At 31.2% G+C, this 20,019-nt stretch overlaps 1 protein-coding gene across 1 annotated transcript in view; it reads left to right on the forward strand.

Moving 5' to 3' along the window:
- Positions 1-20,019, forward strand: part of LOC150101856 (neuronal acetylcholine receptor subunit alpha-7-like) — a 167,066-nt gene that overhangs the window by 129,931 nt on the left and 17,116 nt on the right. Inside the window, exons 5-7 of the mRNA XM_090399916.1 lie at positions 1,715-1,824; positions 2,155-2,411; positions 4,511-4,705. Of these exons, the coding sequence (XP_090256042.1) occupies positions 1,715-1,824; positions 2,155-2,411; positions 4,511-4,705 (562 nt within the window). The remainder of the gene's footprint in view (positions 1-1,714; positions 1,825-2,154; positions 2,412-4,510; positions 4,706-20,019) is intronic.

Consider the following 20,019-nt stretch of genomic DNA (forward strand, 5'->3'; position numbering starts at 1 on the left):
GATCGATAATCATCTATCCACTAATGTCATCATTATTTATTCGTCGAATGGATGTTTTGCAATTAGGGAGGTGGGTGGCAATGAATTCTAGGATTTTGTTTAATAGCGGTTGACCAGCCTACTGTTCAGTACATAATAAACATTGTAAAGAAAATAGGTTCATTATGTTTTAAAAGACTACATATTAAAGAAATATTTTGCAATAAATTTGTACATTCTGCTTCAGCAGTATCGATGAAGTATAGCGTTATCCAGATTAATCAAGCAATATGTAACAATTTCCAATAATATAATAGAATAGAATTGAATTGAATATAAACTAACATGTTTCTAGTAATTCTGTTAATTACGATAAACCCACATGATACGCTACGTTGTCATTAGCTGTTTAAATCAAAGATCGTAAATAATTAGTTGTTATTTATGTATGTTGAGAGACTTTTTAATGAAGTTGGTTTCTATGCTATACTGTACTAAAATAAGAAAAAATATTAAAATATTCATTAATGAATAGTTCTAAAATTTCATATGCGAAATTGAATGGAGTAAAAAAAAACTACAAGCAAATGAAATAATATTAATAAAAAATGATTCTATAATAGATGTACATTCTTATTTGGCTTAAAAGAAAAAATATTTGAATTTTTCATATTTCACATTATGACATGTGGTAGTGAATCATAGACTTTGACCAAAATTTAATGAACAAACTATTGCAAGGATTACTACTGGGTGCCCTTCAAGATAGAAAAGGTAATGCTTCTGTTATTGCTCAAACTCGGGTAAAACGACCTTGTTGCAGCTACTGTATTAAACGATCTAAATCAAAATCGGTGAATCATGTTACAAGAGACAACATTTGAGAATGACAAAGATGATATCTGAAGGGTTCTCCAGAGACGGAAAGAGAGATAGTGGAAGACCAAACAGACACTTAATTTAAACAAGTTGAAAGCAATTAGAGACCTAAGAAGCATATCAAAATTCGATACAAAAGAGTGGAGGTCTTTTGAATCCCTTTGTCCAATAGTGGACAGAAAATAGTTGACGAGAGCAGTAGTTGTTTGTAAAGGTTAGTACCCAAATATGTATTTTCTCGATATCATACATAGAACTATGCAATTGGAATAAGCATTTTATCTGCGAAAAAAAAGCCTCTCTCTCTTGCGATCTGACAAAAGTGACCTTTTGAAAAGATGGAAATTTAAGAAACATAAAATTGCAATTTTTTTTTCTGCGTTCCATTATAATAACGTGTACAAAGCTAAGAGATCAGCCTTTACTTCCGGTATCCAAGGCAATCCATTTTTATCCTATTTTCTTCTAGTAATTGTTAGCAGCAGCTGTCATTGAAATTTTATGTCTTGTTTGCCTCAATGTATTATGTCTTGTACCTGACAATCTTAAGCAAAAATAGAGAAAAATGGATCCATTTACTATCATACGTTACTCTCAACACAAGTTTAGTTTTACTGTTATTGAAATGTCTCATATTCTCATTTTTTTTAGTATTTTGCCTTAAATACCATCCAAGATCAAAGTCTAAGGTAATAACCCTGCTTTTAATTGATGATTTCAGGCAAACAGGAAGTGGGTAGCAAACATTCAAATTATGACCAAATATGTTACTGAGATATGGTGTGTTTTCTATTTTTAAGGAGATATTTGTTTCAGATACTATGTGTTCTGTTGATATCAAGTTCTTGTCATCTAGGAGTGGGTGGACGTTAATCTTCGGTGGAACATTTCTGAATACGGTGGTGTAAAGGATTTAAGAATTCCTCCAAACAAGATTTGGAAACCGGACGTCTTAATGTACAACAGGTAAAATAAGAATAGAATGACTATATCAGGTATAGTGTGTTTGGTACTTTAAAAATTAACCGCTGCATGCACATTGAATTTTATACTTGTAACGTTAATAACAATAAAATAACTGTATTAATTTAAATATTGAACTAACTATATTATAAAAATATTAACAAGATACGTATCTTCAGTGATTGTGATGCTAGACAACTTTCAGTAAATAAAAAAAAATCTAATTCGTAATGGTAATTAATCTTGCGCGCAGATAATTTGTTTACTATCTATTTGATATATATATTGTGTATTTCTGATTATGTCTAAAGAGATCTGGTTTCGAATTTTTAGTGCGGACGAAAAATTCGACGGAACTTATCCCACCAACGTGGTTGTTCTTAACAACGGTAGCTGCACTTACATTCCACCGGGAATTTTTAAGAGCACTTGCAAGATTGACATCACTTGGTTCCCATTTGATGACCAGAAGTGCGAGATGAAATTCGGATCGTGGACATATGATGGATACCAGTTGGATCTGTTGCTTAGCAGCAATGATGGAGGGGATTTGTCGACCTATATAACGAACGGCGAGTGGGATCTGATAGGTATGCTCGTGTATTAGAAACAATTTGAATATTTATTTGCATTGAGTTTATTTGTTTGCAGTTCAAAACCTTTTCTTTTAAAAAAATATTCTACTATAGTTCTTCTGTAGAAAATATTTTTCATTTTCAAATCTATACAGGTACAATACAAGTATTTTCATTGCATTTATTCAGTTTTGCTTTATTTTTTGTACTGATTTTATTGAAATATTTTTCTACTTTATGTACACGTTGAAACATTTTTATAGAATGCTTTAAGATAGAATATAAGACTCATCGAATATTTAACTTAAGTTATTCGTCTGTCAACTTTTTATGAAAAGATTAATATTTACAAATATGTAGAAAACTTTACGCCAAATTAACCTGATAGATAACAAGGGATCGACAAAAACCGTGAAAATGAAACAGGCTTTCATCTTAAAGGTTATTCGGTAACGTTAATAACAACAAAATAACTAGATTTTATATTTTATAATTTGTAAATTGCGATTTTATATTTTACATTAATATAAAATTTATAAAATACACTGATTATTTTTATTCTTACATTAGTCTTCATTTATAATTGACACAGTACTTTCACTTTCTATGCAGTTTTTTTTTTTTTTTTTGATAAAGAGTCCGATATTATACTACTGCTTTAGTTTTTTTTTTTTTAATTTATTCATAGTTGATATACTAATCTATATTAAACTATGCAATATTACACATTACAATATTACATAAGTTTATTTGTTTATATATTTATTTATATTTATATAGTTAATAATTTATTTTTTTATAGTTGATATATATACTACTTAAATACGTTAAAGATGTTATTTGATACATAAAATATATAAAATTATTTTATTAATTTTTATATAAATTATATATAAATAACATTATTTTTAATATATATTATTTTTAGATACGACGACTTTCGACCAATCAATATAATTAGAAAAAAAAAACAGGTTTATTAGTTCGTAAATCACTGCAAAGATATTGGAACCTACTAGTTTCGCCACTAAAACTTGTGCCATCTTTGGGTAACAAATACATAAAAATAAATGCAATAAAGGCAAACATGAAGTATAACATTATCAAAACAATGTAGAAGGTGGCATGAGTTATAGCGGAAAGCGAATTTATGTCACTTCCTGAGTTCCACGCCGTATCGGTCAGTTTAACGTTGCAACGGTTCTTCTATTGCTTTAGTAATAATCCCAGAATAAAAATCCCAGAAAAATGAACCAGTTTCACTAGCAAAACTAATAGGTTTCATTATTTTTGTAGTTATTTACGACCAAATAAAGTACACTATATTTTTTAATATTATTTTTAAGTAATATTTTAAATGATAGTTTATTGATTTTTATTTTTATAGTGGATATATGACACTTTAAATTTTATTTCAGAATTTATATATAATTTTAATATCAATAAAATTATTTATAGAAGAAACCTTATTCGTTTTTATTTTTATAGTTGATAAAAATCTATAAGTCTATATACTTTCATTTTATTCCAGATTTCATTTATGTGTCTCCAATTCACGAAAGGTTGCAAATCTATAGCACATTAGAATCATGGTCAGGATGAGGAATGTTTTTTTTTTTTTTTGGTATAATTTTTAATTGTTTTTATTTCACCTATTTTTTTAAAAAAATACATAGACTGAAAGCCTTGCTTTGGTGAACATCAAACTTTTTCAAGCTAGTTCAGACCAACAATAAATGGTAAATGCAATTCTTCACCTCCTAAAGATAATCACAAATATCCATTTCCACGGTTTTGGAACCTTTGGCCTGTTAGTTGGAGAGTGCGTTAACCACTCATTCTTTAATTAAATCCCGAATTTGCTGTTTATTCTAGAGATCTACTGGCATCAGAGTAATAAATTAAGAAACATACTAATTTATAAATTTACATAAAAAAAAACTTTTAGGATAGCGTGTTACAAATATTGTTCTTTAAACTTTTATCAGGATATAGCATTAACCTCTGCTGGTCTTTGAGGTGCATTCCGAATTAGATTTCGAGGATAAAATGAATTATTGTTCACTTCCTTATTTATTGTAAAGAAAGCAGAATGTAATTTATTTCTGTTGCAGAGCTCCCGGGTGTTCGCAATGTGATTATCTACGCATGTTGTCCCGAGCCATATGTGGACATCACATTTACCATCCACATCAGAAGACGAACCTTATACTATGGTTTTAATTTAATTATACCTTGTGTTCTTATATCTTCTATGGCTCTCCTGGGGTTTACTCTCCCCCCAGACTCGGGAGAAAAGTTAACATTAGGTAAGTGAATTACCTTTGGAATGAGGTAGGTTTGATGATATTTTCTTTGGATAGTGAAGAAAGAAACAGAAATTTCTTCGCGAATTCCTAATGAAAAATTATATGACAACAATGTTGTGAATATTTTAATCATTACGATTAAAAAAAATTCAAAAACTGTTCCTAGAATTTGTGTTCAATTATTACCATTCCATTCCAAACTCTGAAATATTGATGATTATTGATAATCCTTTTATTTTTTTAATATAAAATTATAATTGTTATGCTAAATAGCTATTATTTAGCTTTATAGAAAATTGTCTTTATAATAATTATTTCATAAATAATTAAAATGAAATTGAAATGATACCCTATAACATTGAAATGAAATAATACTAAATTAATTATGGATAAAATAACGACCGATTGAATAAATGATATAAAGCAACATTATAATGTTGCTTTAGGAAGTTTACGAAGCTTCTGAAACAATGAAGATAATTAATACAGTTTTGAAGCTTTTACTCCCAAGTTTAAATATAGCTTCGTAATATTTTCCCTATTAGGCTAAAACTCAACTGTCATGTAATCAAATAATTTCATAATTTTTTAAAATTAATATTAATTAAATTATAAAAAAAGTATTCAATTTATAATAAACAAATCGTAAACTAAAAAAAAAATCAGCTAACGCCTTTTTATTCCCGTATACGGGAGTAGGCGAGGCCATTTAGCCCTATCTAACTTTTGGAGACTGAGTGGGCAGTTCAATCTCCACTGGTACCCAATCAGAGATAGATCGCCCAAAGCTATCACTAATTAAGCGGTACGCAGTGAAGAGAGACTGCTCAAATGTGCCGCCATCTCGTGGTCCCTAACCCTAACACAATATATTTAATGTCTGAAATAATGTGGATTCTACGGTCGATTTTCTTGAGTTTACAGGACGAAAAAACCGAGTTTCCGGGAGGAAAAACCTGCTTGCCCGTGCCAGAGATCGACTAACTCGGGAACCGGTCGAAAAAAGGCTTAACTAAACTAAACGTAAACTAAAATTTACTTTTTAAAATAAATGTGTACTCTATGATTCTTTAAGAAATAATTTTTAAATCTGAATAGTAACATATACACCAAACTAATATAAAAGTCACATTAATAGAAATTATTTTGTCGACTGGATATCTATATAGTAATCCGTATATCCTAGATATAATATTAATTAAATTATAAAAAAAGTATTCAATTTATAATAAGCAAATCGTAAACTAAAATTTACTTTTTAAAATAAATGTGTACTCTATGATTCTTTAAGAAATAAATTTTAAATCTGAATAGTAACGTATACACCAAACTAATATGAAAGTAACATTAATAGAAATTATTTTGTCGACTGGATATCTATATACTAATCCGTATATCCTAGATATCCGCATACGCCAAAGTAATATGAAAGTAACGTTAATAGAAATTATTTTGTCGACTAGATACATTTTCAAAATCTCAGTTTTTCCATTCCATGCATTCTTTTCGAAATCCCAGTTTTTCCATTTCATGCCAAGTGCACAGTGGGAAATAAATAAATTTTATTTCTCACTATGTACTAAGTCGTATAAGCCAGCTCTCTGCATGCTGCTAGACAGAATGATTTCTTCCTTTCTTGTCTAATGCGTCGTTAGCACAGAGAGAAGAATTGGATAGACAATGGGCAAACCAAGTCATTATATCATCAACCTTAAGGAGACTTTTTTGTTTGTTTTATAAGACGAGTGTAGCACTTTCAGGAACTGGATTGCTTTTGGCTATCAGGAACAACCAAAGTGTAGGCGTGCGAAATCTTGTCGATTAATAGGACAACAGTTATCTTAGTTCAGTGGTGACGTCCATAAAAGCTACACATTCTTTTTGCTGTTAGTGAGTAAATTAAGTACCACTAGTAAACTTCAACAATTCTTTGTTAGGTCTCATGTTGTAATCTCAGATAAGTTCCTTATAGTGGATTACACTAGTACGAAAACACTATTACAAGTTTAAGTCATACACAACAATAAATAAATTTCAAAAGAATTAGTTAAACTGTTTTTTATTTATTTGCGTTATTCACGAAGTCTGGTAACATATCTATTGCTGATAATTGTTGGTCGTATGGTCATTATTGATCTGTGAGATAAAGATTAAGAATTTTTCAAGGAGCAATCGATAGTCAGTGAAGCATGGAGCCCTACTGAGATGGATCATGTGATTGGAGTTTTATTCTTTGCAGCGGTCTATCTATTTTTTAACAAAAAATATTGAAACAACTCAGTTTTCTTCGAGACGGAAAAATTAATTTAATGTTCGTTTTTTTTTTTTCAGGATAGTGGTGACAGAGTTTGATTTGTTCTCAACAGGGGTCATTGTGTTTGGCTGATGAATTCTTTGTCTGTTCAGAAAGTTGAAATATCTCACAATCGCTACTGTGTGTTTTCAAAGGCTTCTGTAAATTATGACTTTCAGTATGCAATGATGTAGTGTTCCATGGACATTTTGGTTGACGAGTATCTTTCCAAAATGTAGCTTCCTTTATTTCCCCTTTTCTAGAAGTAATATGAACTATATTTTTGAATTAAGGCTGTTTAGAGAGACAAGGAAGTAGAAAGCATCATTAAGGCAGCCCATTCAAATAAAGTTATTGACAGACCTAATTTGTCCCTTAACTGATTTCCTTCTAGCAGAAGTTACCATAGTTGTTTCAAAAAGTTTTGATACATTTCATTTCATAAATAAATTTCATTGCTAGTTCATTACATATTTAAGAGCTGATTCAAAGATATTCAGGACAAAATTGTGTGTAGAAAATGCAAAGTATTGGATTTAAGTTTAGTGATGTTCTTGAAGTGCGATGTCTTGACTTAGGGAGACCTTTTTCCGTTGTTCTATGAATGCTTGATAGGCACGCTTAGGAAGGGCCGACATCTTCTGTGTCTTATACGTTTTATTATCCACTGCATCTTTAATGCATTTCTCTCGTCAACGTATATTTCTCAGTTCGGTGCAGGTTCGAAGATGATGCAGGTCCCCCAAGGGAAAATATATCAGAAGGATAGATGAATAAACAGGAGGATAAATTACTTGGCTGCTACCTTTATGTTGTCCATCCAACTCTATTGTGTTCTTCCTCTTCTTCTCATACTCTCAATCTTCCCCAACATAACTTCCTTTTTCAATGCGAGTAGTACGTGGGTCACTAGTGACAAGATCAAGATAAGATAAGGAACCGTGACGTGATTGGTTGTTCATTTGATTACGTGATTGTGCATGACATCATGAGTTTGGAATGTTTGGAATTTCCCTGGGAGCAGATGTGTGTGTAACGTCGCGTTGTTTGTTTTGTTCGCATATGGAATTATGGGTGATGATTAGAGATAAGGATTCGTGTCGTGATTGGTGGTGCACTTGTGACAAGATCAAGATAAGATAAGGAATCGTAATGTGGTTGTGTGTTGTTATGAGATGTAGATAAGTGACGTAATTTGTTAGTTGTAAATAAGTGACGTTATTGTTTTGAATGGAAAAGGGAGACATATTAGTGAATAAGGAATCGTGTCGTGATTGGTGAGACATTTCTGACAAGATCAAGATCAAGATAAGATAAGGAATCGTGACGTGAATGTTTGTTGTTATAAGATGAAGAGAAGTGACGTCATTTGTTAGTTGTAAATAAGTGACGTATAGTTAGTTGTAAATAAGTGTCGTTATTGTTTTGAATGGAAAAGGAAGATATTAATGAATAAGGAATCGTATCGTGATTGGTGGGATACTTATGACAAGATCAAGATAAGGTAAAGAATCGTGACGTGGATGTGTGTTATTATAGATTTTGGAATGTTTGGAATTTCGCTGGGGCCCTCGTCTGTCAGGGACATCACATGGAGTGTTGGGTTCACTTAGTGCATTGTGGGTAATATTTAGAGATAACAATCGTCATGTTATGTGTTTGGAAATTTCTGGGGAACATATGTCTCTCGTGATATCACATGGTGTTTTGGTTTGGCTATGGAATTGTGGGCTATGTTTTTGAGATAAGATATCTTGGAATTTTCCCAAATGACACACATTCGTCATTGTCGTCATGTTTTGTGTTTGGTTGTCTATAGATGGGTGTACTAATTTTCCAATACATTTTGGGGTATTTGTTTCCTGTTAAAGGGTGGAAAGGTTTAGAGTAGGGTCGTGATGGCGGCAGTAATTAGTCTTTTCTGAATAATTTAATAATAACTGGCATCCCTCTCTCTCACACACACACATTAGATGAAAAGTCGCTAATGTGTCCATGTTGATACTCTAATATATAACCTATGATTATTCTATGAAAAAAAACCTATTCAGTATTAGAATTACGCTTACCAAAACATATGATCAATGATAATTGAAATATTACAATTATCAATTGTTATCTTTAAGTTAAAAAAAATTAACTTCCATTTCTTTCCAGAATGGGAACATCTTGCAACTATCTAGGTTTTCTGAATATTCCAAATTGTTGATTTTTAACATATATTCACAGCAGAGAACATAAACACAAGTCTGAAAATGCAGTTGACTTTTTAATTATAGGTTACTGGGGCTAATATATATTCACAGCACCTGTCTTTCGCTGACTAATATATCTACCAGTGATTGGTAATTGTTATGTCTACTTGTGAACTTTTCTGACTGGGGGGATTGGAATTCTCCTTGTCTTACTTGAGGGTTTGATAATACTTCCCACATGACAATCCGAACGTTCTAATCAGAATAACTGAGTAAAAAAGTCACTGTGGAAAAATATAACAACAAAACCACACATCTTTGTTCATTTAAGTTTACAAATGCATATTTTATTTTGCTGAAATACTATGTACAAGAATATTCACAGAGAAAAATTCGAAACACATAATTACCTAAAAATATTTCACAATATTTAGTTTAGACTCTTAACATTTTCCAAAGAGTTCAATGAATAAAATTTTTGTTACTCACTGTTTCTTGGTTACATTACATCAAAATAGCTGGTCATGAAAAAAGAGATTTTAAATCAGATACCATGGTAAGCATACTTCCGTACATTTGATATTGTGTCAGTCTGAAAATGACACCATACCTCCCTAAACAATCGTCATGGTAGGGCATATAGTAAGGGTAAACAGTACTATAAGAAAAAACCTTAGAGTCGAGTGACTTTGGACTTAAGGTAATTCATCCACTGCAGCTGCTGTTTTTGTGTTGTGGTGTTCTGTGTTTGGTAACGTAAAAATAATGGGTGAGCCATAAATTCTTTGAAAGTTTCTTTGTGAAAAGTTCTAATTGTTTAGAATTTTGTAACATAAAGTTAACATAAAATATAAGATCAGAACTAATAATCAGTGAAATAATAATAATAATAATAATAATAATAATAATAATAATAATAATAATAATAATAATAATAATAATAATAATAATAATAAATAACTTTATTTGTGGTGCCATATGAAGTAATCTAAGAAGAAGAAGAATGAAGGAAAACGAATATGAAAAATCGACAGTGGGTCAAAAATCACCTTGTAGTTAGAAAGAATTACCTGAAAGAGTTAAAAAACAGAATTGTTGGTTAATAAAATATAACCATCAACTAAAGTGGGAAATTGATTCACTATCTTTGGAAAAACTAAGAAATCGGATGATAGAATCAACATGCAAATATCAAATATTACTCAAAAGGAAGAGAAAAATCAAAAACATTAACGAGGTTAATAGGCCTGTTCTTGATTTAAATGAAATTGGATGCCCAAAACGTGAAAACATAACATGTATTTTTGAATGCTTTTGGAAACATAACAAAAGATTCTGTGCTTTTAATAATGTTCAGAAGTATACGTATTGGTTTCAAAAAAATAGATATGCAACGCTTAATTTTACTAATGAGTAATACCCAACAATAACCAAATGAAAATTAACTTTCAGTTGAGAGTTACATTGTCAAAAACCACATGATGGCAATTCCACGAGCATCGGAAGAACCTTTGAACAACAGTGCAAATTTAACAATAACAAGATTAAGGAACAAAAAAATAGATTGTATTTTTCATTTTATTTATTTTCTGTATGTTAGATTTAATAAATACAATTTGTAAATAATATTTCATTCAAATAAAATGTAAATTTAAATGAACAAATTGGTTGTCATTGATGTGTTATACTAATTTAAGTAAGACCATAAATTTTTTTTCTCCTTGTAAATGTTCATGCCAAAAACTAACCAGAGACATTTTTTTTTGAAAATCCACTCAATGAAACTGTGTCAAAACAAAAAGAAATGGGTATTAAATTAATAGGCAGAATTTTAGTGGAGAGCATTTCACCTTAAAAGTGAAAGTTTATTTATTATATATGTAGATACCTCCAATAGACTAGAAAAAACAATCGTACTTAAAGTACGACTGTTAGAATTTCGTTATTTACAAAGGGACATTATATATTTTAACCCATCAAGTCACTAAACTCTTAAAAAGTTTGTTGTATAAATAAAAAGGTATCATAGCATGCAGATAACAAGTGAATCCACATGCATATATCAAAAAATACTGACCATTGGAAGAGAAAAATCAGAAAACATTAACAAACTTAATAGCCAGACCCGTTCTTCATTTAAATGATACCAAATGATGAAAGTAATATGTGCATAAATTTCAAAACTTTGAAATGGTGATGCATTTCTTGTTTGATGTAATCATAAATATTTGTATTGGAAAGAATATCTAATATAATAATTGTGTTAAAATGTATATATAAATATTCCTACTGTGAAATAAATGTCAGGCTGTGAGGTCAACAGTCAATAGGGACTAACATATATGAGTTTTACATATTTGAACTATGTAAAAACCATAGTTCACCTTGTTTTGAAATGTGACATGGAGAAAAATCACGTGAATTACACGTATACTAGTGGTAAATCATACACTATGAACATCAGCGCAAATGTGAAATCAGAAAAATAAGGAAAAAAAACTTTTTTTCACTATATTTAATTTCTATATATTAGATTCAGTAAATACACTTTGTTAATAATATTACAGTCAAATAAAAGGTAGCATAGAAATTAACAAAGTATATATATTACAGAGCTAAAATTCATTTGAAATAAATTCCAGTTTCCTAGCTACACAAAATATAAACAAACAAACAAGCCATCTACTTGAAAACAATAAGTGTATAAATCCTTAATCAGGAAAATAATTTTAAGATATGTGTGTCGTAAGAATTTTACACTAGAAAAACAGTCGTACTTCCCCCGAACTGATAATACTGCAGAAAATATCAAAGGGAGAATATGAGTCATAAAAAAGGTGATGTTTGGATTGTCGTGTGGGAAGTATTATCAAACCTTCAAGTAAGACCAAGAGAATTCCAATCCCCCCAATCAGAAAAGTTCACAAGTAGACATAACAATTACCAATCACTGGTAGATATATTAGTCAGCGAAAGACAGGTGCTGTGAATATATATTAGCCCCAGTAACCTATAATTAAAAAGTCAACTGCATTTTCAGACTTGTGTTTATGTTCTCTGCTGTGAATATATGTTAAAAATCAACAATTTGGAATATTCAGAAAACCTAGATAGTTGCAAGATGTTCCCATTCTGGAAAGAAATGGAAGTTAATTTTTTTTATAACTTAAACATAACACCGATTCCTGGCAGATATATTAGTCAGCAAAAGACAGGTGCTGTGAATATTAATCCAATACCTTTGGAGGGTAATGGATGGCAATACTGTAGCCAATGAAGTTCTAACTGAGGCTCGGCTATTGCTGTTACCCTCCTGCCATGATCAGAGCTTTAATAGCTCAACAACACCTTATCCCTACACTGTCCACTACAGATAGCGGGGAAGATGAAAAGCATTCTTGCTTTGCCCCTTTAAGCCAGTCCTTATAAGGACTATAAGATATGTTAGCCCCAGCAATCTATAATGAAAAGGTTAACTGCAGGCTTGTATTCGTGTTCTGTGCAGTGAATATATGTTAAAAATCAACAATTTGGAATGTTCAGTAAACCTAGATCGTACCAAGATATTTCCATTCTGGAAAGCAATGTAAGTTTTTTTTTTAACTTAAACATGACAATTGATAATTGTAATTTCAATAATCATTGGTCGTATGTTTTGGTAAGCATAATTCTAATACTGAATTTTTTTCCATAGAATAATCATGATACATATTAGAGTATCAACTTGGATTCATTAGTTATTTTCCATGTCTAATGTGTGTGTGTGTGTGTGTGTGTGTGTGTGTGTGTGTGTGTGTGTGTGTGTGTGTGTGTGTGTGTGTGTTTGAGGGACACCAGCATATAATTAAATTATTCAGAAAAGCCTAATCTCTACTCTAAGAATCCTCACGCTTTAACAGGAAAGAAATACCCCAAAATGTATTGGAAAATTAGTACACCCAGCAATAGATAACACAAAACATGATGACCATGACGAATGTGTGTCATCCTGGGAAAATTCCAAGATGTCTTATCTCAAACACATAGTCCATAAGTCCATAGCCAACCAAAACACCATGTGATATCACAGAGAGTCATATGTTCCCCAGAAATTTCCAAACACATAACGTAACGATTGTTATCTCAAAACACACCCACAATGCATTAAGTGAACCAAACACACCACGTGATGTCCCTGACAGGCGAGGGCCCCAGCGAAATTCCAAACATTCCAAAATCTATAATAACACACATCTATGTCACGATTCCTTATCTTATCTTGATCTTGTCGGAAGTGTCCCACCAATCACGACACAATTCCTTATCCACTAATATATTTCCCTTTTCCATTCAAACAATAATGTCATTTATTTACAACTAACAAATTATGTCACTTATCTGCACCTCATAACAACACACACACACCCATGTCACGATTCCTTATCTTATCTTGATCTTGTCACAAGTGCACCACCAATCACGACACGAATCCTTATCTCTAATCATCACCCATAATTCCATACCCAAACAAAACAAACAACGCAACGTCACACACACACACACATATGTCCCCAGGGAAATTCCAAGCATTCCAAACTCCTGACGTCATGCACAATGACGTTATCAAATTAACAACCAATCACGTCACGATTCCTTATCTTATCTTGATCTTGTCATTAGTGACCCACATACTACTAATGATTCATCTTTTTGCATATGTCCAAAAGCATATCAACAGACGTTGATGTGCTTTGGACATATATGCTTTGGATATTTAGCGATTATTGCTTCCAAGGAGCATTCTGTTTTTTAAAACATTCTTATCAGTCATTCTTTCAGCCCATGGGATTCCTAATAGTCTCCTCCACACTCATAGTTCAAATGAATCACTTCGCTTTCTGGCTTTATTCTTAATAATTTAGCTTTCACATCGATACACTGAAAATACCATTGCTTTGACAATTCTAGCTTTCGTGGCCTTACTCACACCTCTATCGCATCTTGAAATGGACTGCCACCCCAATTATTCTGGATCAACTCCACATTATTTCTCCGAATGATTCTTTTGTTGTTGCATACGATTCTGAGAGCCTTACCAAATCTGTGATGCGCAGTTGCTCCCTCAACACCTTTGTTTCAAGATGAGATAGAGTAAAAAAATGCATGCGTCTTTCGTTTTGATCGGTTCACTTTCAAATGAGTCAAGGTCTTCTTTTCCAGTAGGCGGCTTCAGAATATGCTTGCCAAACATCTCTCATGATTGCCACATTTCTGTCCTGATAATTTTGATCAGCTGCCATATTTGATGCTTACTTGTAAAGCTGCTTATATTTAGTTCGTCATATCTGAAGAAAAATCCCAAATCTTTACATTAGTCTGTCTTTAGGTTACTTCTTTGAGTTGATTTTGACGTTTGCTATCTTCACCTTGTTTTCGGGAGAAAGAGAGAGAGAGCGAGAGAGAGAGAGAGAGAGAGAGAGAGAGAGCGAGAGAGAGAGAGAGAGAGAGAGAGAGAGAGAGAGAGAGCGATGTTATAATTAGAATACTAAAAGAAATTAGCATTGCTAATTAACTTTCTTCTGAAAAAGGTACTTTAACTTACATTTCTCACTAGTGCAATTAACGTGTTTCCTATTTCATATCTAATAAACATAACTAGAAGCATGTATGCTGAGAACGAGCGTGCGGCACTGAAGCCAATAATTGCAAGTACACCGATGTGAACCGATTGCTAGAAACAGTACATTAGTGTGTGTAATGTTGGCGAGTTAAGAGTTAGATAACATGGAAGTTTTTATTATTTTTTCAGATATAGACAACATGAAGATAATGTTCTTTAATGGAAAACTCGAGGTTTCCAAAAAAAAAAAAAAAATCTAATGCACCTTTTTTTTAATTATGTTGTCATAATTATTAAATAGTTAAAATTTTTCATTTGCATATATTGTATGATTCGGTTATAGAGGTTCGAGTGCATATCCACATATAAAATATTTGAAAATGCATCCAATGGTTAATATATATTTTTCACCATGCAGAAATCCATTATTTCATGAGTAAGTTAAATTAATCATTCTTTTTTATTTATTTTATTAACCATCCGAATATGATATTTCATAAGGGTATTTCAAATATTTTCAAGAGAACTTTCCGACACTCGAATTTATTTTTATTCATATATATATATATATATATATATATAGCAAAATAAATAAAACGCAATAATACACACACACACACACACACACACATATATATATATATATAATATAAATAACAAAATAAATAAATAAATATATATATATATATATATAAAATATAAATAGCAAAATAAAATAAACGCAATAATATATATATATATATATATATATATATATATATATGTGTGTGTGTGTGTGTGTGTGTATATATTATTGCGTTTTATTTATTTTGCTATATATATATATATATATATATATATATATATATATATATATATATATATATATATATATATATAGCAAAATAAATAAAACGCAATAATATATAAAAGTTTCTTTGATCAACTTTTAAATTTTTATTTTTCTCTTCCCACAGTAAAATTTTTAAAAGATATAGAAAGTAAAGTAATTTTAAGCAATTACTCGCAAAAGATAATGAAAGCAAATGTTAATAACAAATGCTCTTCGAAGGATGTCCAATATTAATTTTGAAAAGAACAATAATATTATTTTTGTTACATATTTAACTTGATTATTTCCATTTATTTATTTAAAAACACTCCTTTGTATTCATTGTTTATTTCAAATACTAACATGTTGATTGCTATCCGTTTCATTTATTTTGAATTGCTATATTTGTTATTTAATAGATTATTTCAAATGCATATATTTATATATGCATTTGAAATAATCTATATTTCAAATTTTTTCAAATGCATATATTTATATATGCATTTGAAATAATCTATATAACATATATATTCATTATTATTAAGAAAATATTCTTATTAAAACAATTTTATATTTACTTTTCTAATTTCAAAAACGATTTATTATTATTATTATTATTATTTCATTAATTAGAAATTTTTTATTTCGTGTAATTTATTATATTTCATATACTTTTTTGTTTTTATTCTAATTTCTTTTATTTCAAACACTTTTATTTTAATCAATTTTCTCATAATAGAAATGAGCTACGAATTTCATTTATTAAATGTATTGTATTGTATTATGATATATGATAATATATTTAAGATGATTAAACGTATTATATTATAATTACAATAATTTTCGTATGATTAGATATCATCATGTGATTTGTTCTAAAAACTCTACGTTTTTTATTATCATAGTAGAAATAAAATCAAGTCATATTTCAATTTGCTTAATTATTTTTTTTTTTTTTATATTTATCCCAAACAAGAGAGGATCAAGAACCTATAGCGCATCAATGCCGTAGATGCAGATGAAGGTTGAGAAATAAGAAAAAACCTATTCACATTCTTCTTAAACGACTGTAAGTTGAAATTGTTGGGAAACACATTATGAGGAAGGCTGTTCCTGAGGACACAGGTAGACGGAATAAGTGAGGAAGAGGAGAAGCAAGTTCGATGAGTTTGTAGTTGTAAAGGGATGTTGGACACCTTCTGCTCTTGTTTTAACAGGCCTAACAGCAAGTGGAGGAATGATGTTTGCTAATTCACTGGAGCATGACCGTGGACGTACCTGTAGAAGAGACAGAGCGCTGAAACATTGCATTGGTGAGAAAGAGGTTTAAGTGAGGGAAGCCTGTGAGAGAAGAGGATCATCAATGAGCAGAATTGCTCTCCTCTGGACACCAGCAAGAATTTGTAAGTAAGGTTTCAGGTGCACCACCCGAAAGTTGTGTACAATTCTAAAGATGGGAGAATTTGGGATTTATATAAAGCTAGTAGCTGGGTGGATGGGTGCAAAAGAGCTTCTCGAGCGGAAAAGAATGTCTAGTTTTTAGAAGCTGAGGAAAGTATTTGTGTGATTTGCCCGTTCGAGGTTGGAGGTAAATGAGTGTCCAAGAACAGAGAATTCTTCTTCCTGTCTGGTGATGTGTGTTACTGAGGATGAAGAAAGTTGAGCTGAGATCCCTTTTGTGAGCGAATAGGCAGGATTGCGTTTTGGCAGCATTAAAGGTGACTAGGTTAGTCTTGCCCCACCCAAGGATGGTGTGGAGTTCAGTGTTTAAGGCACAGGTTGCAGATGATCTTGATATAAGAAATGTCTGGGAACTACGTGGTTTGTCAAAAGAGTAGGATGAATGAAGCGTGCTATCATCCACAAAGCTATGGATTTGTAGTGATTGAGAGTAGGTCATTTATGTATAAGAGAAAAAGGATATGTGAGGGAAAGGAGCCCTCATTAATGAATTAAATTCATTAATATATTATTTAATTAACAGAGTGCATTGCATTAATTAAAGGATATTTCAGCTATGCTGAAATCCACTATTTAACCAGCAAGTTGGATCAATTATCCATCAGTTACGAAATGTTGCTCCGTTCTGTTTTCCTAATTATTCACATATTATATTTATTATCATACACAGACAGATAAAAATATACGAATAATTAGTAAAATAGTGATAATAGTCATCGGAAATCTTCTTCTTATAACAGAGCAATATTTTCGGATGTTCTATTATGAAGATGACATTGAAAGTTATCTGAAGATGTTTCACATTTAAATCACTCATCTTAGATACTCGCACGTGATGATTAAAATCACCTAAATAAGTTTTCCTAAACTTACACGATGTGCAATATGCAAAAAAAAAAAAAAAAAAAAAAAAAAATATATATATATATATATATATATATATATATATTTATTTATTTGATAATAATAATAATAAAGAATTGAGAGCTTTGAAATAGTTTGAAAAACGTCGATTCAAGAGTTCCCCCCCCCTTCAAAACAGCGCTATTTCGATTTGTATATTTTAGTAGCTTCTAAATTTAATGTTAATCTACTTCTTTGGTGCATCAATCCGAATATTGGTAATTATAGAAGTACATCATAACATCCTGTCTTGTGATCTCATCACTTCTAGCGTCAGTTAGCATCATTATGTTATTTATATATGAAATTCTTGGTCTGCCTCGTGGCCTCTTTCCTTCTACAGTCCCCTCCATTATTTCTGTAATCAGACCCCCATGCCTCAAATGGTGTCCAATTAGGATTTTTCTTCTCTTATTGATGTGTTTCATTAATGACCGCTCTTCATGAACTGTATTTAGAACTTCTTCATTACTTTTCCTTTCTGTCCAACTAATTTTCATCATCTTTCTCCAGCACCAAAGTTCAAATGCCTCCAACTTTTTGATCTCTTGTTTTGTTAGATTCCAGGCCTCACAACCATATAATGCAATGCTCCATATATATGTTTTCACTTTTTTTGAGCTGGATGCTAAGTCCTTTACTGGTAAAAATGTTTCTTCTGTTGTGGAATGCTTTTTTGGCTAGGATTATTCGTGCTTTAATATTCTGATTGGTTTCTTCCATCTCGTGTGATAAGACTGCCAAGATATTTAAAAGAGGATACCTGTTGTATTAGGTTATTATTTATTTACAGGTTTATTTTCATTGGATTTGCTTTACTTGTAATTAATAATTTTGTTTTGTTATAATTAATTTTTAGACTGTACTGTGTGAAAATTTCTTCCATCTTTGTCAGGGTGGCTTTCAGCTTGTTTTCGTTATCAGATATAACTGTTATATCATCCGAGAACCGCAGCCAGTTAATATCAATTCCATTTATCTTAATTCCTGTTTCTATTAGGTTTTTTTTTTCAATTTATTTATTGCATCTTCAATGTAGAGATTAAACAGTATGGGTGAAAGAGAGCACCCCTGCCTTACACCTCTACGTATTCTTGCTATTGCGGTTTTTGTTTTATTGCTGCCTGTTTCTATTAGGGCTTCTTGATGCTTGTAAAGATTAAATACGAGCCTTCTATCTCTCCAATCTACTTTTATTGTTTTTAGGAAGTGAAACGTTTGGTTCCAGTCAATACTGTCGAAGGCTTTTTCCAAGTCAAGAAAGACTATCAGAGTATTTTGATTCTTCTTTCGATAACTGTTCTTAGAGCTAGGATAAAAGGTCTTCAGAACGCCCATACGTGGCAGTAGTATGATGTAATGATTTTGTTCCACGTTTGGAAGACATATTCTGAGTCAAAAAGATAAGTGCTCGTTTTCTGTTTTATCATGAAATATAACTTCATTGAACATGGGAAGATGAATGGAAAGATTTTTTATCCCTTTTCTAACACGAGTCCTCTAGACATCGATCTGGTCCGTAGGTTAAAAGAACCACTCAATGGGAAACGCTTTGCTATTACTGAGGAGGTTTCTGCTTAAAATGACCGGACTTATCAAACACATCAACAAAAACTATTTGTTGAGAGGAATACAAGACTTACCCAAACGTTGCACAGTATTGATAAGGCAGGATAGAGATTATATTGAATGACTATAATAGATATAATTTATTAAATATATCTACACAAAAGGAGTGCAGAAAGCAGAACTTTGGAAATAACCATCCCATTTTTTGTACACACTACTCTTAAATTCCAAACGATGTTTTTCAAATCGCTTTGTCTTCCATTAAGTAAGATGATTGTTTCACATCAAATGATTAGATTTAACTTTCACCTAAAGAAATCCACAAATCCCATACCCATTGTGAGATTCAAAACTATCACCCAGAACGGTGATACTAGGAATGTAGCTATGTCATCCATTCGGCCAATTAAAACTTTGTTGAACCAGCCACTACTGTTCATTTTTATCCAACTTGTCAAAGCATCCCATGTAGACAGTAAGATT

Source organism: Typopeltis vanoorti, chromosome 11 (assembly GCF_054136105.1).
Source record: "Typopeltis vanoorti isolate ZY-2024b chromosome 11, IOZ_Tvanoo_1.0, whole genome shotgun sequence".
Lineage (NCBI taxonomy): Eukaryota > Metazoa > Arthropoda > Arachnida > Uropygi > Thelyphonidae > Typopeltis > Typopeltis vanoorti.